General features: G+C 44.9%; 1 protein-coding gene across 1 annotated transcript in view; it reads right to left on the reverse strand.

Moving 5' to 3' along the window:
• TMEM71 (transmembrane protein 71) overlaps positions 1–8,232 on the reverse strand; it is a 49,066-nt gene extending 40,834 nt beyond the window's left edge. The window contains exon 1 of the mRNA XM_073632268.1: positions 7,892–8,232. Within this exon, the coding sequence (XP_073488369.1) occupies positions 7,892–8,029 (138 nt within the window). The 5' untranslated portion in view covers positions 8,030–8,232. The remainder of the gene's footprint in view (positions 1–7,891) is intronic.
• Positions 8,233–25,366: the final 17,134 nt, after the last annotated feature.

A 25,366-nucleotide genomic window follows, 5' to 3' on the forward strand; every position in this document is an offset into this window, starting at 1 on the left:
GGTGAAGATCTATACTAAAGGGACCTTACATGGCCCCTATCAGGAACATCACACAACCTCTTCTCGACTTCCCTACTACCACACTTTATGCTGTCACATCTAAGGGGTTTGATTGGCATTGCCAACTCCTAGCCAACATGGGACAAAGTCCTACAGTAAAGGGACCTTACATGGCCCCTATCGGGGACATTACAACCTTATCCCAACTTCCCTACCACCACCCTTTATACCCTTCCATCTAAGGGGGTTTGAGTGGTGTTGTCAACTCCTAGCAAACACGAGGAAGGAACCTACACTAAAGGAACTCTACATGACCCCTATCAGGGTCATCACAACTGATTATTTGCTATTTCAACTATTTGGAACTTGCCTGGCCCTTTCACATTAACCAATAACTTATGTATGATACTACCATGGGAACAATGTTGATTTTTAAATTTAAGAAATTGAACGAAAATGATACTAAAAAAAAAAAAACACCAATGTGAGCAAATTATAAGTGTTAATTCAAACTTGCGGCCCGGTGGGTGTTAAAATTAAGCAGATGTCCTTCCCCAAACAGCTTCCGCTGTGCGGGGTCTCTCTTTCCCTTCTCAGAAGGTTGGAAGCTATGCTGTGTCTGGACTGTATAGTGTTTCCAGAGCCATTCAGTGGTGACTGTTGACTTGAGATGTGAGGAATTTCTGCTATGTACGTACTCCTATAGGAGAACACAGGAAGTGATTATACAGCCAAAGTCTACATGCTCTAAGTAATGGTATGGAAGAAAGAAAATGATTCTACTTATGCTACAACCACGATTCAAGCATAGGTACTGAAATGCAAACCAGCGTGCAGACACAAGAAAACCAAAAATGAAATATAGAACACTAACACTACCTATTACACCACAAAAAAAAAAAAAATGTTACCATACCTCCCAACATTTTGAGATGGGAATGAGGGACACCTACTAACAAATGTATGTAGGCATAGGACACGCCCCCTGCCACACCCCCTTAAAGGAGAATTAACCAAAAATAAAGATAAAATAAATCCACGAGGAACTTTTTTTTACCACTACTATTCCTTTATATTGGCTTTTAAAATGTACAAATGCAGCAATTTAGAATTTGGATGAAAGGTTTAGCACTGGGAAACACTTTTTGAAAGCTAAAAAGTGTATTTTATATACAACTATATAGATCAGACCAAAAATGAGGGACAAATGAGGGGCAAAGAGGGACAGAGGGACATTGCTCCAAATCAGGGACAGTCCCTCCAAATCAGGGACAGTTGGGAGCTATGTGTTACTATGAAACAACTTTATTAGAAGTTACAAAACACCATACAGCTGTATACCACATATCACATCATTGTTACCGCCTAGCACCCTTCTTTGGTAGGAAGCAGGTGGCTATTGCTTTTAGATTGTAAGCTCTAACGAGCAGGGCCCTCTGATTCCCCCTGTATTGAATTGTATTGTAACTGTACTGTTTGCCCTAACATTGTAAAGCGCTGCGCAAACTGTTGGCGCTATATAAATCCTGTATTATAATAATTGCTGTCTAGGGTACTTCATGGCTAGGAAGCAGACGGTTCTTGTATTCCAAGTATATTTGTGCTGTTTCGTACCTCCCAGCTTTTTGAGATGGGAATGAGGGACACCTATTATCAAATGTATGTAAGCATAGGACACACCCCCTGCCACGCCCCTTTTAATGGAGAATTATACAAAAAAAAAGATTACTTAAACCCACAAGTGCCTTAATTTTACCACTACTATTCCTTTATACTTGGTTTTGAAATATACAAATGCAGCAAGTTAGAGATTGTATGAAAGGTTTAACGCTGGGAAACACTTTTTGATTTGACAGAAAATTACAGCGGCTGCAGATTGAAAAGAAAAAGTAATTTTTAATAACATAAAATTACAATATGACTTGTGTAGCAATTGTATATGCTATAAAAACATTTTTATTTACAGTTTTTTCCCATGAAAGTAAAGTTAATCTTTAATCACTTCACGCGAGATGATGTACCTGTACGTCGTTTTGAGGAAGTGGTTGTACTGGGGTGAAGCCTGCAGCTGGTAGCGTGAGGGGAAAAAAAAAAAGGTGATCACCAGCGGCTGTGAGAGGGACATCAGTCCCAATTATTGAGAGCCTCTGCAAAGGCTTCTGTGCCACCTACCAGTGCCCACCAGCGCCACCTACCCATGCCAACAGTGCCATCCATCAGTGCCCACAGTGTCACCTGTCAGTGCCCACAGTGCCACCTATAAAAGTCACCAAACTGCCTCATCACCAGTGCTGCCTATCAATACCACCTACCAGTGCCCATCAGTGCCACCTACCAGTTCCCATCAGTGCCCATCAATGCCACCTATCAGTGCACATCAGTGCCACTCATCAGTGCCACCTATCAGTGCCGTCTTATCAGTGCCCATCAGTGCCGTCTTATCAGTGCCTATCAGTGTCGCCTTATCTGTGCCTATCAGTGCAGCCCATCAGTGCCCATCAGTGGAGCCTCATCAGCGAATATCAATGAAGGAGAAAAATTACCTGTTTGCAATTTTTTTTAACAAACTATGAAACGTTTTTTTTTTCTAAAATTTCTGTCTTTTTTTGTTTGTTTAGCAAAAATAAAAATCCAAGTGATGATTAAATACCACCAAAAGAAAGCTCCATTTGTGTGAAAAAAATGATAAAAATTTCATTTGGGTACAGTGTTGTATGACCGGGCAATTGTCATTCAAAGTGTGACAGTGCTGAAAGCTAAAAATTGGTCTGGGCAGGAGGGGGGGGGGGGGTGTTAAGTGCCCAGTAAGCAAGTGGTTAAAGTAGTTAAAGAGGAACTGCAGTCAGCTCACATCATTTGAAATAAAAACATCTTTGCCATTCTGAAGCTTCCCTCCAACCACTTTGCATATTATTTTATATATACTGTGATTCTGTACTTGCCAAATATGCTGCTGCCTGTTCACTTCCGGGATTTACACAGACACAAAGAGGCCATAGCTCCCAACTGTCAATGATTTCAAGGGACTGTCCCTGATTTGGAGCAAAGTCCCTCTGTCCCTCTTTTCCCCTCATTTGTCCCTCCTTTTGGTCTGATCTATAAAGCTGTATATAAAATGCACTTTTTATCTTCCATATTCTAAATTTCTGCATTTGTAAATTTTAAAAACCAATATAAAGGAATCATAGTGGTTAAAAAAAAAGCCCTTGTGGATTTAATTAACCTGTTTTTTGGGGTTAATTCTCCTTTAAGAAGGTGCGGCAGTGGAGCGTGTCTTATGCCTACATACATTTGCTAGTAGGTGTCCCTCATTCCCATCTCAGAATGTTGGGGAGGTATGACAGAGGCACACCTCCAGCTCTGCAGCCCTGCAGCTCTCATTGGCCCTCTTATGACCCATCCCCCTGCCTTCCTGGCAAATTCTCACAAGAGAGGGAGCTGTGCATGATGTCATATACCTAGGCTAATGACCAGACAGGAAACAGGAAGTGGGCTGTAAAAGGTATTTACTGGCAGAAAAAAAAATGGTTTTACTATCTAAAGTTAAAACAACAACAAGGGCTGAAGTTCCACTTTAAAGTGATTGTAAAGGATCTTTTTTTTTTTGTTTTTTTAAAATAACAAACATATCATACTTACCTGCACTGTGCAGCTCGTTTTGCACAGAGTGGCCCCAAACATCCATTTCTGGGGTCCCCCGGCGGCTCTCGCAGGCTCCTTCCCGCATCAGATAACCCCCTAGGAGAAGCGCTCTCCCGGGGGGGGGGGTTACCTTGCGGGCGCGCTCCCGCTTCCAGCATTTACGTCCACAGACACGAATGCCGGACTGAGCCCCTCCCCCCAGCGCCCGCGTCATTGGATTTGATTGACAGCAGCAGGAGCCAATGGCTGCACTGCTATCAATCTATCCAATCAAGAGCAGGGACCCCGTGGAGAGAGGGACAGCGCGTCCCCGACGAAGAGATGAAGGGGCTCAGATAAGTAAAATGAGGGGGCTGGGGGGTGGTGACTGTCAGGTGTTTTTTCACCTTAATGCATAGGATGCATTAGGGTGAAAAAAGAATAAAAAATAATGCACCGCAACAGCCAGCCAAGCGTTTGGGGCATGGTGGTGGCTCAGCCCTATTGACTTAAATGGCCAGATTTTACAGGCGATGCAGCCTATAAACTTGACATGCTGAGTTAAATTTGCTGCATCTGCGGCACAAAGAATTGTTGCTCTTCTATCTCCAACTGTTGTAAAAATGTAAGCAGATACAATCAGTCCTTATCAGATAGCTGAACTCACCAAATACCTTTTCTCATCCAAAAATATCTTTATTGACTGTAGCAGGTTACAGTAGGGAAAAGGATGTGGTAGATGATTGAAAGAACGGTATTTGCAGGTCAAAACAACGGTAATGCGTTCCCCCATGCAAGCAGATTAACATGTGACCATGAGACATGCGCCCATTTTTATCCCATCAAGTCAATGAGCGAAGGAAGGGGAAATACACCATACAATGGGAGGGAATACAGGAAAAGATAGCAATAACCAAAATTACCACAAGATGGCAGTATATTAACTGCAACTATACTGAGGCCAATAAACAATGGCTAATGCGGTGTACACACGATCGGAATCCCGTCGGAAAAGCCGTCATATCTTTTTCCGACGAGATTCCGCTCAAGTTTGCCTTGCATACACATGGTCACGCAAAAGTTCGCTGAAATTACGACCGTCAAAAATGCGGTGACGTACAGCACTACGACGAGCCAAGGAAATGAAGTTCAATGGGTCCGAGCACGCGTTGAATTGTTTCCGAGCATGCGTAGGAATTTTGCACGTCGGAATTGCCACAGACAATCGCATTTTCGGATAGGAACTTTTCCTGACCGAAAAATTGAGAGCATGCTCTCGGTCTTTTGCTGGCTGGAATTCGATATATATATATATATATATATATATATATATATATATATATATATATATATATATATATATATATATATATATACACATATATATGTATGTATGTATGTGTGTGTATGTACGTATGTATGTATATATATATATATATATATATGCCTCACGGAAAATAGAAATGAAAAATAAATTAATTAATTAAAAAAAGGCATTAAAAAATAAAAGAACAAAAATAATAAGACCAAGGTTGCCAGGGTTAGTGTATGTAAAAAAAAAAAAAAAAAATCTAATAAAAATCAAAAATAAAGATTAAAAAAGGAATTAAAAAATAAGTAAAAAAATATGTGTTAGTGTTAGGGTCAAGGTCAGGGTCAAAGGTCAAGGTTGGTATCAAAGGTTGGGGTCAAAGGTCACAGTCAGCATATTTTGGGAAGAATTAAAAAAACATTTCTTTTTAAATTGGTATCAGTGTCAGTTAGTGTCAGTGTGTTTTAGGCAGGATAAGAAAAAATGCAAAATGCACAATTTTTTCTGGGCTGTACTCTGGGTACAAACAACAACTAACATACACATATGTGGAAACACTGCGATCGTCAGGAGCAGGAGAATTTATTTTGGGTTGTTCTTTGGTGGTAACTTATGATAATAGCAAGAAATACACAGCTAAATTTTTTAAAAATATATTTTTTTTACTATTTTGGGCAAGTTTTCCTTTGATAATAAAAAACAAACAAAAAAAAAGGGACATAACCATCACCATTTACCACCAAATAGAAGTTTTTTTTTTTTTACACTACTTTATTCCATTAGATTGCACAGATTTATATTCACTTTATACAATAAATAGAAATGATCCAAGGAAATGTGAATGGTCCCTTAGGGTAGGATCACATATTTAACAGCTAGCTAATAGAATCCTTTGATTGCTACAAAGATTGTCTCGTGGTGTAAGTTGCACAAGTTGCATGTCATAGCGATGGTGTACAAAGCTGCAAATGTTTCTAAGCATTACTCAATGTTATTTTGTTTAACTCATTCCATAGAGAGCCATGCGTTCATCTGTGCAGTGTTTCATCATCATTTCTAACTATTAAAGTCACACTAAATATTATCATTATTCTCCAAAATAATCACTTTTTAATCTATTTTTCATGAAATCAAAACTCATAATCTTCAGATCATCCCAGGAGTGAGCAAAAGAGGGTGGCTACCTTCCTACATACAGTGGAGCCATGAAGAATGAGCGTAGCCATCCTCCAATAGGGAAAAATAGGAAGTCACATCACTACAGAAAAAAAGAAGAAATTTGGAGATTTGGAAGAGACCTTTTTGAGTCAGGAATACAATACTGGAATATATTATTTTTTTAAAACCAGTGTTTAGTGTCACTTTATTTCAGGGGTCTCCAAGTTTTCTAAACAAAGGGCCAGTTCAGACTTTGAGTGGACCGGACAGTGGCCTGTGAGAGGAATAGTGCCCCATCATTGGTATAAGTGGGTGGAATAGTGCCCCATCATTGGTATAAGTGGGTGGAATAGTGCCCCATCACTGGTGTCAGTGGAAGAAATGGTGCCCAATTGTTGTTGTCAGTTTGAGGAATAGTGCCCCATCATTAGATAGTATTAGTGGAAAGAATAGTGCCCATTGTTAGTATCAGTGGAAGGAATAGTGCCCCATCGTTGATGTCAGTTTGAGGAATAGTGCCCCATCATTGGTATTAGTGGAAGAAATGGTGCCCAATTGTTGGTGTCAGTGGGAGGAATAGTGCCCCATCATTAGATAGGGTTAGTGGAAGGAATAGTGCCCCATCATTGATGTCAGTGGGAGGAATAGTGCCCCATCATTGGTATAAGTGGGTGGAATATTGCCCCATCATTGGTATAAGTGGGTGGAATATTGCCCCATTGTTGGTGTCAGTGGGAGGAATAGTGCCTCATTGTTGGTGTCAGTGAGAGAAATAGTGCCCCATCGTTGATGTCAGTGGGAGGAATAGTGCCTCATTGTTGGTATGAGTGGGTGGAATAGTGCCCTATTATTGCTGTCAGTGGGAGGAATAGTGCCCCATCGTTGGTATAAGTGGGTGGAATAGTGCCCCATTATTGGTGTCAGTTGGAGGAATAGTGCCCCATTATTGGTGTCAGTGAGAGGAATAGTGTCCCATCATTGGTATTAGTGGAAGAAATGGTGCCCAATTGTTGGTGTCAGTGGAAGGAATAGTGCCCCATTGTTGGTGTCAGTGGGAGGAATAGTGCCCCATTGTTGGTGTCAGTGGGAGGAATAGTGCCCCATCATTGGTTTAAGTGGAAGAAATGGTGCCCAATTGGTGTCAGTGGGTGGAATAGTGCCCCATTGTTGGTGACAGTGGGTGGAATAGTGCCCCATTATTGGTGTCAGTGAGAGTAATAGTGCCCCATCATTGGTATTAGTGGAAGAAATGGTGCCCAATTGATGGTGTCAGTGGAAGGAATAGTGCCTCATTGTTGGTGTCCGTGGGAGGAATAGTGCCTCATTGTTGGTGTCAGTGGGAGGAATAGTTTCCCATTGTTGGTGTCAGTGGGAGGAATAGTGCCTCATTGTTGGTGTCAGTGGGAGGAATAGTGCCCCATTGTTTGTGTCAGTGGGAGGAATAGTGCCTCATTGTTGGTGTCAGTGGGAGGAATAGTGCCCCATTGTTGGTGTCAGTGGGAGGAATAATGCCCCATTGTTGGTGTCAGTGGGAGGAATAGTGCCCCATTGTTGGTGTCAGTGGGAGGAATGGTACCCCAAGGGCCACATAAAGGCAGACAAAGGTCCTCGCACCCGGGCTGCTGTTTGGAGACCCCCTACTTTAACTCAATCAAGTTCATCTGACTGCAGACTACAAAAACAAAGGATGAATAAGCAGCTTACCCTCCTAAGCTGGTAATACTAATGAGATACAATAAATACTGTACAGAAGAACAATGACTTTTTAGTGAATTGACCACAAACATTAGAGGCTCTTACCAGCAGTAAAGAAAGTTTCCAGTCCCTCGGGTCAGTTGCAGGGGTTTCCTCCCAGACGACTTTGGGGAATATTTTGCATTGAAGAGGGAGGATCTGATTGGTCGGTTGGTAGAAGAAGCCAGTGAGGGAGAGCCTCATCCCTGGTGTGAGCGGTGCAGGGGAGAGGCAGATCCTGGCATGCTGAGATTGTGGATGAGACTCTCCAGTAGATGTGAATACTGGCTCTGTGATATCAGCCTATTATACAGCTGTGGGGAAGGCGCTGCACTCTCCTTCTTGTTTCCTTTCAAAACCAGTCTGTGCCGTCAGTGGCTGTCAGGCAGAATGAGGTCACATTTCCTGTTACACTTCAGCTCTGATCAGAGGCTTTCTCAGGGGCAGGCAGCCCAGACAGCAGCAACAGATGGAGCTGAACTGTACAGAGCAACCTATCATACCGACCTCACAATTGTTTTGTAATTACAACGCTCATTCCATTGTCCTCGGCTCTGGACGGTGATTGTTGTCTTTGTGCATCACGAAGGCCTCTTGCACACTGCAGCTTGAAAAAGCTTGGTACAGCTTTTTTTTTTTTTTTTTTTTTTACTGAGCTAAGATACAGCCCATTAATTGTAATGTGCCTGTGCACACCGGTGTGTAAACAAGCGCCGCGCATTCTTCAATACAAAAAAAAGAAAAATCTGCATTTTTGATCAGTAATTGACGCCTAATGCGTGCAAACGCATGCAAATATGCGCAAATGCTCATTTGCTTATTATACAGGATGAGAATATGTTTGCATGCAAAATGCGCTCAAATATATTAAAAAAAAAAACCTGAAATTACGTCTGAAAAAGTACAGTGCCTTGAAAAAGTATTCATACCCCTTGAAATTTTCCACATTTTCTCATGTTACAACCAAAAATGTAAATGTATTTTATTAGGATTTTATGTGATAGACCAACACAATGTGGCACATAATTGTAAAATGGAAGGAAAATGATAAAATGGCTTTCAAATTTTTTTACAAATAAATATCTGAAAAGTGTGGAGTGCATTTGTATTCAGCCCCCTTTACTCTGATACCCCTAACTAAAATCTAGTGGAACCAATTGCCTTCAGAAGTCACCTAATTAGTAAATAGAGTCCACCTGTGTGTAATTTTATGTCAGTATAAATACAGCTGTTCTGTGAAGCCCTCAGAGGTTTGTTAGAGAACCTTAGTGAACAAACAGCATCACGAAGGCCAAGGAACACACCAGACAGGTCAGGGATAAAGTTGTGGAGAAGTTTAAAGCAGGGTTAGGTTATAAAAAGATATCCCAAGCTTTGAACATCTCACGGAGCACTGTTCAATCTATCATTGTAAAAGAGTATGGCACAACTGCAAACCTACCAAGACATGGCCGTCCACCTAAACTGACAGGCCGGGCAAGGAGAACATTCATCAGAGGAGCAGCCAAGAGGTCCATGGTAACTCTGGAGGAGCTGCAGAGATCCACAGCTCAGGTGGGAGAATCTGTCCACAGGACAACTATTAGTTGTGCTCTCCACAAATCTGACCTTTATGGAAGAGTGGCAACAAGAAAGTCATTGGTGAAAGAAAGTCATAAGAGGTCCAGTTTGCAGTTTGCGAGAAGCCATGTGGGGGACACAGCAAACATGTGGAAGAAGGTGCTCTGGTCAGATGAGACCAAAATTGAATTTTTTGGTCTAAAAGCAAAAGGCTATGTGTGGTGGAAAACGAACACTGCACATCACCCTGAACACACCATCCCCACTGTGAAACATGGTGGTGGCAGCATCATGTTATGCAGATGCTTTTCTTCAGCAGGGACAGGGAAGCTGGTCAGAGTTGATGGGAAGATGGATGGAGCCAAATACAGGGCAATCTTAGAAGAAAACCTGTTATGCCGCGTACACACAACTGGTTTTGCTGTCGGAATAAACTCTGAAGGTTTCTCCGACAGAACTCTGACGGAATTCCGCTCAAGCGGTCTTGCCTACACACAGTCACACCAAAGTCCGTCCGCCCAGAACGCGGTGACGTACAACACGTACGATGGGACTAGAAAAAGGAAGTTCAATAGCCAGTAGCCAATAGCTTCCGTCTTGTACTTGCTTCAGAGCATGCGTCGTATTTGGTCCGTCGGAACAGCATACAGCGTTTTTCTCTATAGGAATTGGTTCAGCCGGAAATATTTAAAACATGTTCCATTTCTAGGTCCATCAGAATTTTCGAAAAAAAAAGTCCAATGAGGCCTACACATGATCGGAATAGACTATGAAAAGCTTCCGCCAGACTTTTTCTGTCAGACATTCTGCTCGTGTGTACGCGGCTTTAGAGTCTGCAAAAGACTTAAGATTGGGGCGGAGATTCACCTTCCAGCAGGACAACGACCCTAAACATACAGCCAGAGCTACAATGGAATGGTTTAGATCAAAGCATATTCATGTGTTAGAATGGCCCAGTCAAAGTCCAGACCTAAGTCCAATTGAGAATCTGTGGCAAGACTTGAAAATTGCTGTTCACAGACGTTCTCCATCCAATCTAACAGAGCTTGAGATATTTTGCAAAGAAGAATGGGAAAAAATGTCACTCTCTAGATGTGCAAAGCTGGTAGAGACATCCCCAAAAAGACTTGTAACGAAAGGAGGTTCTACAAAGTATTGACTCCGGGGGGCTGAATACAAATGTACCCCACACTTTTCACATATTTATTTGTAAAAAATGTTGAAAACTATTTATCTTTTTCCTTCCACTTCACAATTATGTGCCACTTTGTGTTGGTCTATCACATAAAATCCCAATAAAATACATTTACATTTTTTGGTTGCAACATGACAAAATGTGGAAAATTTCAAGGGGTATGAATACTTTTTCAAAGAACTGTAGATGCTCACGCAGGAGCATCAAGTGCAAGAGGCCTTAAAGTGGTTGTAAATGCAGAAGGTTTTTTTTATCTTAATGCCTTCTAGGCATTAAGATAAAAAGCCATCTGTGTGCAGCAGCCACCCAATACTTACCTGAACCCATCTAGATCCAGCGCTGTTGCAGGAGTGTCTCGGCTGCCCGGGACTCCGCTCCTCAATGGCTGACACAGCATTAGCTCCCGCTGCTGTCAATCAAATTCAGTCAGCCAATAAGGAGAAAAAGGGGCCGAGCTGCGACTCTGTGTCTGAATGGACACAGGGAGCTGTGACTCGGCTCGGGTGCCCCCATAGCAAGCTGCTTGCTGTGGGGGCACTGAACAGGAAAGAGGGGCTAGGAGCACCAAAGAGGCACTGGAAAAAGAGGGGGATCTGGGCTGCGCTATATAAAACCACCGCACAGGGAAGTATAACATGTTTTTTTTTTTAACTAAAAAAAAAAAACGAGGGTCATTTATGTAAATGACATAATTTCTGGGCAAAAGAATGCAAATGTATTATATTGCACCATACCAGTCCTTACTGTAGATGTGGTGGCTGAATTCGTTTTAGTTTTTTTCAGGCTTTTAAAGCTAAACTCCAGGCACGAAAACTTTCATTCAGTGATATCCCTTGTTGTTTGGGGATTAATTTGTTTCAGTATGAAGCATCTTCTTGAAATGTTTGGATGTTGGTTTATTGCACCAGCATGTACAAATGAAGTCTTTTTCTATCTGACCGTCTAGCTCTACATACAAGTGTCCTGCTTTGGATCATAGGTGTGCTCAGCCTAATGCATTAGGGTGTGCACCCTTAAGCTCAAACACACATGCATGTGTATGTGTCTACATATATATGAACCCGGCACACTGATCTCCCTGTCGGCACAGTGAAAGAGAAGAGCATAAACACTTTTCTTATGGCAGAGCAGGTAAGAGGGAGATCTTTACCATGTTCCTGCTGCTACACAGAGCGATAACACTAATGCGCATGGAGTGATTAGGGTGTGCCTGGGCACACCCAGCACACCCTGTGCGCACGCCTATGCTTTGGATACTCTGTGTCCCTGGGTGTTTCGCGTTTCTGCAAACCATATTTTGTAAGCCTCCTTCTCTGGAGATGTTTGCTCACATTTTCTCCTTGTTATATATTCTGGTTTCCAACATTTTTTACTATTCATTTAGTTGGTCCTTAAACGGCTTTTACGGTCACCTGCAGTCCTTGGCTTGCTGTGGCGCTTGTGGAATCCCCGAATCTTCATTGATTGCATTTGATATATCTATCTTAGATCTTGGGGTAAGTAGGGATATCTCTGAGCTGAATGTGCACATGTATACTTATCTGATTATCTGAATACTGTATTGATTTTCTTGTTTTTTGTTTTGTTAAAATGCTTTATATTGATACTAGTGTATATATCTCTTTCTATTAGAAGGCTTTCGTCTCTGGACAGCATCCCCTGAGGAAGCCCAGGTTGAGGGCGAAACATGTTGGGAACCACATCAATCTTGCTGTATACATAAGGACTGTACTACATGTACCTGCTGTAAAACAGTTTTTAAACTTTTTTTTTACTAATTTTAAAATAAAGTGTTTTTCTTTAAATATATCTCCTTGGATCTATTTACTAGTATCTTCACCCTAAAAATCCCATAAATACTTCAATACTTCTTTATCTTAGAGATGCGGTGCTAAATTTGGTGTTTTGTCCATGGTTAAGAAATTATCCCTCTTTGTTGGGTGTTCTACCACACCATTATCTACTATGGACAATTCCCACTCCGATTCGATATACCCCTAACTTGGGGCTTATCCCTATGTACTCACAAATAGCAGCAAACGTTGCTGTTTCAGTGTGTGTGTTTTTTCTCTTTGTTAAATTGTTTCTACAGTGGAACCTTGGTTTACAAGTAACGAGGTTAACAAGCTTTTTGAAAGACGAACAACTTTTAAAAAAAAATTCTGACTCGGTTTGCGAGTGTTGTCTTGCAAAACAAGCAGAATTCAAGTTAATGGGCGGTGCAGTACCGCATTTGGCCAGTGGTGCGGGGGGGGGGGGGGGGGGGGGGGCGCCAGGGACACTCGGAACGGTTCTGAGCCGTTCAAAGCCGTTTGGAAATTACTCAGAAATTCTCGGAAACACTCGGAAATACTCCATTTCCGAGTATTTCTGAGCCTTTCCGAGATCAGCCGAGCTGTCCCCAAATATTTCCGAGGCTCTCCGGCGCCCCCCCACCTCTGGCCACATGTGGCATTGCATGTAATAGAAGTCAATGTGGAACAAATTATCTTCGTTTACATTGTCTTCTATGGGGAAACTCACTTTGATATGCGAGTGCTTTGGATTACAAGCATTCTCCTGGAACGAATTATGCTTGTAATCCAAGGTTCCACTGTATTTTGGTGTCAATTATCGTAAAAAAGAATTTGTAGATATTTACTCACTATTTCTGATTAACTGTTGTGACAGACTCACCCGAGACAGAGGCTATTGGAGGGGACTGAACGCTAGCCTCTTGCCAACAGATTATGGGCCCTGGCATTTGGGGGAATGGTGCTCTCTGTGAGCTGTATGCCTGGGGACCCTGGGGTTGGTGTTACAAAACACACAGACTCTGGGGACCCTGTATTTGCCATAGTATCAATAGTGACTGAGCCATACTGTTGGGGCTCATACTGTGAGAAGATGCTAATGTCATCAACTCCACTCACCTGTCTGATGTCAGCTATAATGTGTTTAATGTAAATAAGTTTAGTCTAGGTTCTAAGGGTATTCAACTCATTGTTGTTTGTTCTAATTAACCCTGTGTTGATGTTTATGGTAATGTGTGTTAATTGAATGAGCTGATCACATTAGCCACCAGCACTGGCTAGGAGACGAACTGTCTAGGCTGAGGAAGGGGGAGATTGTTGTTTGTATTGTTAATTGTAATTAGCTACAGCTATTGTATTTATACTACTGTATGAAGCTTGGTGCCCACAAGTCTGTCATCTGGTCTGGGTAAATTTTTTAGTAAATTAGCTCATGTTAATTAGGTTAGCTTTGAGTCAGCCTGCTGTATAAATGTGTGTGAGATCTCAAATAAAGAGTTGGTTCTGATGTACTCCAAGACTGGTGTTGTCTAGTTCTTGGGGGTTCCTATAGCCAGATCCATTGGGCTCGTGTTCCAGAACTTAGGAAGCGGTATACTGACGGAAGCACTCAAGCGGAGTGTGGGACGTTCCACGACATTGGTGGCAAGCAGCGGGAAAGCTTCCTGCAGTCTGGGACATCCAAACCTCCAACTGGATCCAAGATCAGCATAGCAGACTTCAGTCACCCCAGCGGAGATATGGACCTTACATCAGAGTTCCCGGGGCTGCTGCGGATCATCCTTTCAACATACACCAGAACGGTGTCTGAGGATGAATACCTGGAGCTCAGGCAGCTGATTTGGGTGAAGCTCTGGATTGCAGCCCTTCAGCTCGCTGGTATAAAACAGGGCAAGTGCTTTCCAACCCAAGAGCAACAGGCCAGTGACCAACGGGCATTGCGGATGGCATTCCTGGGAGAGTGGCCCCAGGAGCAATGGGTGACTGAGTTGGACAGGCTGGTCCAGCAGGAGATAGAGCTGGACAATCGTTATCGGGCTCTGCAATGGCATGCAGAGGAGGGATATTTAGGGGAGACAACAGAATGCTCTCCGGAGGGATATGACTTTGGAGGACCTGGATTGCTGTGGGAGAGCCTTACAGATCATTTTATGTTTGGTGATGAAGGGGAACCTGACCTTGAGGACCTGCGAGAATATAGAGAGGCTATGCTCGGTCTTGCAGGGGTCTCAGAGCTCAAACCTGATCTGGACCATTTGCTAAGGAAGGAACAGCATCTGGAAAGGGCATACAGGAAACTGCTAGAACACGTTCAGCAGCATGCCAGAGAATCGGCAGTGGAAAATCTGAAGATTGCCATCCCCAAACCTGAAGTGCTGACCACAGGGCAGAGTTCTGCAAACCTCTGTCCAGCACTGATAACATCTTCTGGGTTCCATGAACAGGAGATGGTGAACCTCTATCCCCAGACACCAGTTATAGAGATAGGGGATTTAATAGACTTTTCTGCTGAGGATGAACAACCTGATGAGCCTCCAGCAGAAGAGCTGGTATTAGGGCCAAACTTTACTGTGCTCTGCCCAGCACCAACAGCAGTATCTGTGGAGTTACAACAAACTTCTCCAGCAGAAGTGCTGGCAACCGGACAGAGGGTCCAAGACCTCTGCCCCACACCTGTGGCAGTTTCGGAGGCCCAGGGTGAGAAGGTGGCAATCACTTCCCAGCAGCAGATATAGGGGGAGAAGGGAGAGGAGGTGTGTGTTGTCCCTCACCAACAGTTGGTCAAGGTGGAGGAAGTGGCCTTCCCTCCCCAGCAAAGATCAGTGCACCTAGGAAACAGTACCATAGACATGTCGTTCAAGCAACCAGATGAGGGAATGGAAAAGGAAGCAGCCAGCTCACCTCCCCAATGGCAGCTACACAGTTTGGGAGTGGAAGAAGCCAGCCTCCTGCCCCAAAGGTTAGCCAGAGCGGAGGATGCGGAGTCCTCAGCAGAAGTGCTGGCAACAGGGCAGAGTGTTACCAACCTCTGCCCAGCACCGGCAACAACTGTGGAGATCCAGGGAGCCGGGGCAGTTGGCCCCTCTCTCCGACGACAAGCTGATATAGTGGAGCTGCTATTCCCAGCTGAATCGCTGGCAACAGGGCAGAGCACCGCTGGCCTCTGCCTAGCACCTAGTGTCTCTCTACAGCTTCAAGAAGCAGGGGTGATTGGCCCCTCTGCCCAGCAGCAGACCATGCCCAGGAATGTTAAAAACAATCCAGCTGAAGCCCTGGCAGCCAGACAAAGAGTAAATGACCTCTGCCCCACACCTACTGAGGTCAACTATTCCTTGCAGCCAAGAATGGAGATCATGCGGGAAGACTATGTGAGTTCACTCTGCCTGACTAACGCATGTCCAGACCAGGTGGAGGTCTGGGACCTTGTTAGTCAACCTTTGATGGGGGAGAATAGTATAATAGTAATGGCGGTGAGCTGCGATTTTTATCGGGACTGCGACATTATGGCAGACACATCGGACACTTTTGACACATTTTTGGGACCATTGTCATTTATACAGCGATCAGTGCTATAAAAATGCAATGATTACTGTAAAAATGTCACTGGCAAGGAAGGGGTTAAACACTAGGGGGCGATCAAGGGGTTAATAGTGTTCCCTCTCTGTGTTCTAACTGAAGGCAGTGTTGCCAACCTACCAGATTGAAATTTACTGACACAACACCCAAAATTTACTGGCACAGTCAAGTTTTTACTGGTGTTTACAAAAGTTACAAACTTACAGTTTTAAGTGCAAATTAGAGTATTTAGGCTACAAACAAATACAATATGCTATTAGTAATATGATTTAAGGCAGATAATAAGGCAAAAAACATATTTCTTATTTTATTTTCGATATAGTAAGTAAGTAGCTCAGGGACAGGAGACAGGAGGGCAAGAAATTAGAATGAGTGGCACACACATAAAATTGACTCTCACAGTGACACTGACAGAAGTGTGCAGCAGCACAGATGATGATGACTTCTCACCAACACGACATGTCCCCTCCTGAGTCATAGTGACAGTCTCTCTACAAGCCAAGTAGTCCCTCCAGTCCTCTCCAGTCTAAACAGCACTGATGGTCCTGGTCCTAGCCTGCCTTGCTCCCATACTGCAGACCCGCACACGAGGCTCTGGCCGCTCTGCTTGGCTCCATTGCACTATGACATCACACAACATGCTCAGGCACCGCCTCCGCCAGAGCCGCTCGATCACACTGTAGCAGGCACTCAGATGGTCTCAGCCGGCTCCGGACCAAGCCGAGCGTCACAGTCATATTTTTTACTGGCAACCTTTAACTTTTACTGGCATTTACTGGTAGGAGAAAATTGCCTGTTTTTTACTGGCTGCCAGTAAAAATACTGACGGTTGGCAACACTGACTGAAGGGGGGAGGGGACTGACCAGGGGAGATGACAGATCGCTGTTCATACTTTGTATGAACAGATGATCAGTCTCTTCTCCCCTCAGAGAACCGGAAACTGTGTGTTTACACACACAGATCCCGGTTCTCGGTGTGCCACCAGTGATCGTGGGAGCGGTGATTGTGACCGTTGGGCACTTGCATCGTCTCTGGGGTTCAGCAGCGCGCGTGCGTGCCCCTAGTGGCAACAGGGCAAAGTGACGTTACATAATGTTGTTTCGCCCAGCCGCGCCATTCTGCCGCAGTAAAACAGCCCCGGCTGGTCGGCAAGTGGTTAAATCATGTGCAAGCAAAAATGCTGTTTTTTTGTTTTGTTTTTTCCTTGCATGTGATTGGGTCTTCTTTATAAAGTGAACCTTTACTTAATTGTCCATGCTCTGGAGCAACTGCACTCTGCACTTCCAAAGTGCACAGTCTATTTGCCTTTTAGTAAATCAACCCCTATGTCTAATTTAGCAGTTGCAGGAGAAAAAATGGAGAGGATTGGTTCCTGTATATGCCGCTCCCATCTCCCTTCTTGTCCAAAAGTAAAACAGAATGTGACAGGGAGGATGCACGGGCCCCCTGGAGCCTGAGGCAGGCTTGACATTGTGATCCCTGACGCTGCACCAGTGGTTGGAGGTGTGGGGAAAAAACATGTCTCAACTATGGGGTTTTACACCCCCCCCCCCCAAACCTCAAATGTAAACGAGCCTTTACTGTCCTCCCCTATATGGCTGCTTTCACACTGAGGCGCTGCAGTTTACACAAACCGGCTTTGCTGCGGGTTAGCTGTGCTTTGCCATAGACTTTTATTATATCTTGCGGGTTTGGCGCACTTTCAAATAATGCACTAAAACTCCTCCATTCAGGAGTTGTGGTGCGTTTTTAGAAAGTGCACCAAACCTGCAGGATAAATAAGAAGTCTATGGCTCAGTGCAGCTAACCTGCAGGAAAGTCACAGGTGCATTGTGGTGCACCCAAGGATCAGTGTGACAGCAGCCTAATAGTTGTTAACCCTTTTATACTGTAAGTGCTAATATGCCCATTGCAAAAGTGCAGTGTATGTGATGTTCAATACACTGACCTTCTTTTCCTCTTTCATCTTCTGCTGGCATCGCTCTCCAGGCTGCTAGAAAGGTCCCAGGCGAAGAGCACATGGGATCACTCTGTCTGTGCCAGAGGAACACAGAGGTAGCATTAGCTTATGTGACTCCTGCTCCCTCCACGGCCACCTGCTTCCTCCCCTGCTGGTGCCGCTCGATGCACTCTGATGCTCTGGGATGGCAGATCAGCAACCCTTTAATCGCTATCTGGTCTGGCTAACCCACCATCCAAGATTATGGTTTGAGGTTGCAGGCCACATCAGAGGTCGGCCCGAAGGCCATGGGTTGAGCACCCCTGGTTTATGGCCTGCAAAGCCATAGCTAAATAGATTAAATAGAGTCTATCTACCCTGAAAATAGCTCAGTAGACGTTCTGTAGCTTCTGCAAGTCACTTCTTTAGTTCTAATGGTTTTCAGGAATATACCCTAATATTCATTCACACAGGTAGCACCGACACCCTAATCCCATCATCCTGAAATGGGTCAAGGGCAATGATGATTGTCCAAGAACAGGATGGGAGATGTGAAAGTTGTGGAACCACCATTTTCTAGTTACGGGATCCCATCCTTGTATAGCCAAGTCCCGGACCTCTCTAGGCCTAATGGGGACCTCCAGAGTCAGGGACAGCTGAAATCCTTCTGTGTAGAGTGGATTACGAGGCATGGTGGGTGCAATGCAAGGTGCATTAATAGGCGCCAGACACTTATTGAATGCAAAGAGATTTATTGTCTCTTAAACAGAACTGTGGGAGAGAGGGTTAGGGAGAGGACACCCTTTAGTAGATGCAATGTTAATTGGCAGACTCCAAGACTTCTATAGGTAGACAGTCATGCAGGTTAAGGCATCCAGCTAGACATCACGTCTGCATGTGTAGACATGCTGTCTCCTATGGCAGCAATCTTGAACAGTTTTTAACACAGGTTGTAACAAACTCTTTTACTTCCTCCACAATCTCCTTTTTAGATCTTCACTCAACTGAGCTCCCAGTCTATAACTTAGACCCACTGATTGTTAGGTACCTGGTAGTAGAGCCTGACTTGTAGGAGAAGACCTCTCATACAACGCTGGTTCAGGAGCCACTGGAGTGGGGACAGTGGTCTCCTGAGCGCAGTGGGGTAGGAGTGCCTGTTGGAGTATAGTCTCTGATGCTGAGGTAGAGATCCCTCCAGGGATGGCTGGACTGCAGGTGAGGTGGTGACTGGAAGCAGCCGGCTGACACACTGGAGGTGAGAGATCACAGGAGCTGGAGCTGGAGGTGCAACAGCAAGAGCAAGCAGCAGGCACAAGCAGGGTCAGACAGTCCGGGTCGGCAGGTAGATAAGACAGGTAATCACGGCAGGCTGAGGCAGAGTCGGTGGACAAGCGGAGGTTGGCAACGGTATCAGGTAGAAGCAGCAGAGTAGTCAGGCAGGCCGGGTCGGGTTGGAGCAGGACGGATGGTCAGACAAGCTGGGTCAAATCAGGTAGCAGACAATCAGATGCAGGTTCAAACAGGAATCACAGAGCTGAGACGAAGCAGCAATGCACCCATGGAACAAGGGAACTTTTATGTGCTCTTTGGCGCCAAAACGGCGCTAACGCGAACGTGCGCGTGCACACGCACGAGCGCACGCGCCCGAGCGCCGCGCGGATGCACAGAAACAGTAGCAGTTTGATGCCGTGTTTGTACAGGGGCGCGCCGGCGCATGCAAGCGCCCAGGTCTGGCGCTGGTAGATCCCTGACATTGCCCCCCCCAAGGGGCAGCCTCTGGATTCCCAAAGGCCTTCTTTTCTCAGGATGTGTAGAAAAATAGGCGTAAACTAAACGCCTAGCATGAACATTACTGTCCGGTTCCCACGAGTTACTTTCTGGGCCGTAGCCTTTCCACTTGATTAAGAATTGATTTTGACCTTGCCTTCTTCTACAATTAAGGATAGCCTCAACCTCAAACTCCTCGCTGCCATCAATTAAAATAGGTTCAGGAGGTCTCGTTCCTCTACCAGGGAAAGGATCAGGTACACCAGGTTTAAGCAGAGATACATGGAATACCGGGTGTATTTTAAGCGAATCAGGTAAAGTCAGTTCATAAGAAACTTCATTAATTTTCCTTTTAACCGGAAAAGGTCCCATAAATCTAGGTGCCAACTTCTTAGAAGGACATGCTAATTTGATATTATTGGTAGAAAGCCATACCTGGTCACCAATCTGTAAGTTCAGCTCCCCTCTTCTTTTTCGGTCGAAGATTCTCTTACCATCTGCCTGAGCCTTGGACACTGCTTCCTGCAACAACCGGTTGTTGTGACTGAGGAAATCCACTGTACTCTGTACTGCTGGAACCGAAGACTCTGAAAGGAAATCAGGTAGAAAGGTTAGATGAAAGCCATAATTGGAGTGTCACGGAACGCCCCACACTCCGCTTGAGTGCTTCCGTCATATACCGCTTCCTAAGTTCTGGAACACGAGTCCAATGGATCTGGCTATAGGAACCCCAAGAACTAGACAACACCAGTCTTGGAGTACATCAGAACTGCCTTTATTTTGAGATCTCACAGACCTTTATACAGCAGGGATGACTCAAAGCTAACCTAATTAACATGACCTAATTTACTACAAAATGTACCCAGACCAGATGACAGTCTTGTGGGCACCGAGCTTCACACATTAATACAATTAACAATACAAATAACAATCTCCCCCCTCCTCAGCCTAGACCATTCGTCTATTAGCCAGGGCTGGTGGCTAATGTGATCAGCTCTCTCAATTAACATAAACACATGTTGATAACACCAGCATCTCCTCACAGGATGTGTCCCAGCAGAATGAATCAGTCTTATCAGCAGGGGGCTGCTGGAGGAATCCCCCCTCCCTCTTCAGGGACACAAATATACAGTAAGGAGTCCCCATACAATATATACATGACTGAGTCCGATTAATACAGTTCAGACTGGATTTCTCATTCACCTCAAATGCTAGGGCCCATAATCGGTGGGCAACAGGCTTGCACACAGTCCTCTCCAACAGCCTCCGCTCTGGCCTTGCGTGCTGCCACCAATGTCACGGAACGTCCCACATTCCGCTTGAGTGCTTCCGTTATATACCACTTCCTCCCAGTCTGTATACAGATATCAGATATTCCAACCTCTCTGAGCAGAAAACAAGGCGACACTTGCTTCACTGCTAACATGGACTCACTTTATTCAGTACCAGAATACAGTCTTATATACACAGGCGAAGATTACTCTAACAATACAAACGTAACCTAATTAACATGAGCTAATTATCTCATCCTTTATACAGCCTAGGTGGCTGAGACATGACCTTTTGCCCAGACTTGTGGTCACCGAGCTTCACACAGGAATATAAACACAATAGCTGGAGCTAATTACAATTAACAATACAAACATAACCTAATTAACCTTATTAACATGAGCTCCAATAGGAGTCGTCCCGTCTCCTACATTGTATAGAGGACAATGTGATCAGCTCATTCAATTAACACACATTACCATAAACATCAACACAGGGTTAATTAGAACAAACAACAATGAGTTGAATACCTTTAGAACCTAGACTAAACTTATTTACATTAAACCCATTATAGCTGACATCAGACAGGTGAGTGGAGATGATGACATTAGCATCTCCTCACAGGATGTGTCCCAACAGTATAATTCAGTCTTATCATTCTAATATGGCATATAACGGGTTCCAGAGTCTGTGTGTTTTGGGGCGACATGGAGCTGAATCCAAAGTAACACCAACCCCAGGGTCCCCAGGCATACAGCTCACAGAGAGCACCATTCCCCCAAATGCTAGGGCCCATAATCGGTGGGCAACAGGCTTGCATACAGTCCTCTCCAACAGCCTCTGTTCTGGCTAGGTCTGTGACATGGAGAAAAAAGGGGATTGACCGGTGGCAGAATGTTTGGCGTTATTGTAAGCAAATTCTGCTAAGGGTAGCAGGGATACCCAATCGTCCTGTGTGAAAGATGTAAAGCATCTGATGTATTGTTCAAGGGTCTGATTGGTCCTTTCTGTCTGCCCGTTAGTTTGAGGATGATAGGCCGAGGACAGGGCCAATTCAATTTTTAGGGTTTCACACAGGGCTCTCCAGAAACGTGAGGTGAATTGAACCCCTCTATCGGAAACTATGTTTACAGGAACTCCATGAAGTCTGATGATCTCCTTGACGGGGTTCCCCTTAAAGGCAGAAAATGAGCCATCTTGGTTAAACGGTCCACCACCACAAACATGGCTGAACACCCCTCAGAACATGGAAGCTCCACAATAAAATCCATAGAAATCATTTTCCACGGTCTGTCGGGTACAGGTAAAGGTTTTAACAGGCCCCAAGCTCGATTCCTGGATGTCTTATTCTGGATACAGATAGGGCAGGAGCTGACATATTTTTCGCAAAAGTCTTTCAGATTGGGCCACCAGAATGTACGCTGCACTAGTTCCAGGGTTTTGCGAACTCCAAAGTGGCCCGCCAGTGGATGATCGTGAAGAAGCGTCAAAACCCTGACCCGAACATCTTCAGGGATGAAAATTTGGCTTCCCTTCCAGAACAGACCATCTCTGTTTACCAAAGTAATCCCTGTAGGCCTGGCTGACTCAGAGGATGCTTCCTTAATCTGGGAGAGTAAATCTGTTTGTAGGAGTAAGAAATTGTTTGCAGGTAAGATGGTGTCAGGAGTAGATAAGTCCTTAGGGTTGTCATGCATTCGTGATAGTGCATCCGGTTTAATATTTTTTGAGCCTGGTCGATAAGTAATATGGAAGGAGAAACGTGAGAAAAACAGAGCCCAGCAGGCTTGTCGAGGCTTTAGCCGTTTAGCAGATCGTAAGTATTCCAGGTTTTTATGGTCAGTGTAAATTAGTACTGGATGCATAGCCCCCTCCAACAGGTACCTCCACTCCTCCAGTGCAGTCTTAATAGCGAGAAGCTCTCGGTCACCAACATCATAGTTTTTCTCCGCAGGAGAGAGTTTTCGGGAGAAGAACCCTACAGGATGCATTACATCTTTGCTACCTTTACGTTGCGAAAGTATCGCACCTACCGCAATCTCAGAGGCATCAACCTCTAAAATAAACGGTAAAGATGGTTCAGGATGACTGAGGATTGGTGCTGAGGTAAACAGTCTTTTGAGGTTTTCGAAGGCATCTTGGGCTAGTTGATTCCAGGAAAAACGGGTATTTTGTTTGGTCAACTGCGTGATGGGTGCAATTATGGCTGAGAACCCCTTGATGAACTTCCTGTAAAAGTTTGCAAACCCAACAAACCGCTGATTTCCCTTCTTGTCCAGGGGTACCGGCCAGTCCAGAACAACGGAAACCTTCTGTGGGTCCATCTTGATGCCAGTTGAAGAGATTATTAACCCCAGAAATTGAATGCTCTGTTGCTCGAACTCGCATTTTTCCGCTTTTGCATAAAGTCTGTGTAAGCGGAGACGACCCAACACTCTGCAGACATGTTCTCGATGCAGCTCAAGAGATTCTGAAAAAATCAAGATATCGTCCAAGTATGCGATCACAAACACATCTAGAAAGTCCCTGAGAACATCGTCAATCAGGTGTTGGAAGGTCGCAGGGGCGTTGCAGAGTCCGAAGGGCATAACTAAGTATTCATAATGCCCGAATCGGGTTCGGAACGCTGTTTTCCACTCATGCCCGGCCCAGATACGGATCAAATTATATGCCCCTCTTAGGTCAAGTTTAGTAAAAATGACGGCAGTCCTTAATTTCTGGAATAGTTCAGGTATCAAGGGTAGGGGATACCGATTCTTGACCGTGATTTTGTTTAGTTCTCGATAGTCTATACATGGACGGAGAGACTTGTCCTTCTTGGTGACAAAAAATATTCCGGCACCAGCTGGGGAGGTAGAGTGGCGTATGAAGCCCTTGGCCAGGTTTTCATCTATATACGTCTTTAGTACTTCTTGTTCTTTTTCTGATAACGGAAAAATGCGTCCGAATGGAATTTCGGATCCTGGCAGCAACTCGATGGGGCAGTCGTAGGGGCGATGAGGTGGAAGAGAGTCTGCCCCCTTCTTACTGAAAACATCAATGTATTCATGGTATTGTTTAGGTATTACCTGGCAAAGTTTCTGGTCGGTGTCCAGACAAAGCAGAGTGGCTGAAGGATCCGGATCTTTCTTTAAACAGTGTTCTTGACAGTAAGATGACAGGAATTTTACTTCTCCAGATGTCCAGTGAATGTGTAGATTGTGGGCCTGCAGCCAGGGAATGCCCAGGATGATGGGAAACATAGGAGAGGTGATGGCATCAAGAACCAGCAGTTCCTGTTGAGAGGAAGTGGTAGCAGACAGAGGCAGGGTTTCCTGAGTTACTTGTCCTGATCTGATGCGGGATCCATCAGCTAGGAATACAGAGAGTCCATGGGCTTTAGTCCGTAATGGGATGTTATGCTGGCTGGCAAAAGTTGAATCAATAAAGCAGCTGCATGCTCCGGAGTCAATGATGGCGTTGACCGGTATTGTCCCTTCTTGGAGCTGTAATGAGAGAGGAAGGGCAAGGTGGGTAGAATTTGCAGACAGAGCAGAGAGACTGGTATACACAGGAGATGGGCACTTACTTATTTTGACTGGACAGTTAAGGACATAGTGCCCAGTTCCACCGCAATAGAGGCACAGATTAAGTTGCCGACGTCGAGCACGTTCATCAGACGACAAGGCAGGTCGCATCAGTCCTAATTGCATAGGTTCCGAAGTGTCAGGCATGGCATTAACTGGATTCAAACTAGGTGGGGGTAAGTAGCGTGCTGCAGGAACCGGTGCTCGTGCTGTCATCCAGGTCGGGCGGGATTGTAGGGCAGAGCGTTCAGATCGACGTTCCCGGAGACGTCGGTCAATTTGAATGGTCAAGGAAATCAAGGCCTCAAGAGTATTTGGTATACCCACTCGAGCGAGTTCGTCTTTTAGTCCTTCAGATAGGCCCATGCGGAACTGGTGATGCAGGGCCGCATCTTTCCACTGAGTGTCCGCGCTCCAACGCCTGAAATCAGTGACATAGTCCTCAGCTGGTCTGCGGCCTTGCTGGAGCGCGAACAGAGCTGATTCAGCTGTGGCAGTCTGTTGAGGGTCCTCGTATAGTTGCGCCATGGCTTCAAAAAAAGATGACAAAGATTGGGTTAGGGCTGAGTCTCCCTCAAGTAATCGATGAGCCCAGGTCTGAGGTTCCCCTTGTAGAAGGGAAATCACGAACCCCACCTTGGTGACTTCCAGTGAGAAGGTTCGGGGCTGTAGTGCAAAAAAGAGCTGGCAGGCGTTGCGAAAGGCCCAGAACTTAGCCCGGTCTCCAGAGAATCTCAGGGATGGGGACCCTTGGTTCAGGTGGAAGCATCACAACTGAAGGGGCTGGAGCAGTCTGTGCAGGAGTTGCGGCTGAAGAGGAGGCCAGAGGGTTAGACCCTGCAAGGTTCTGAACTTGTCCTTCCAATCTGTTGTAG

This window comes from Aquarana catesbeiana, linkage group LG05 (genome assembly GCF_042186555.1).
Source record: "Aquarana catesbeiana isolate 2022-GZ linkage group LG05, ASM4218655v1, whole genome shotgun sequence".
Taxonomy (NCBI): Eukaryota; Metazoa; Chordata; class Amphibia; order Anura; family Ranidae; genus Aquarana; species Aquarana catesbeiana.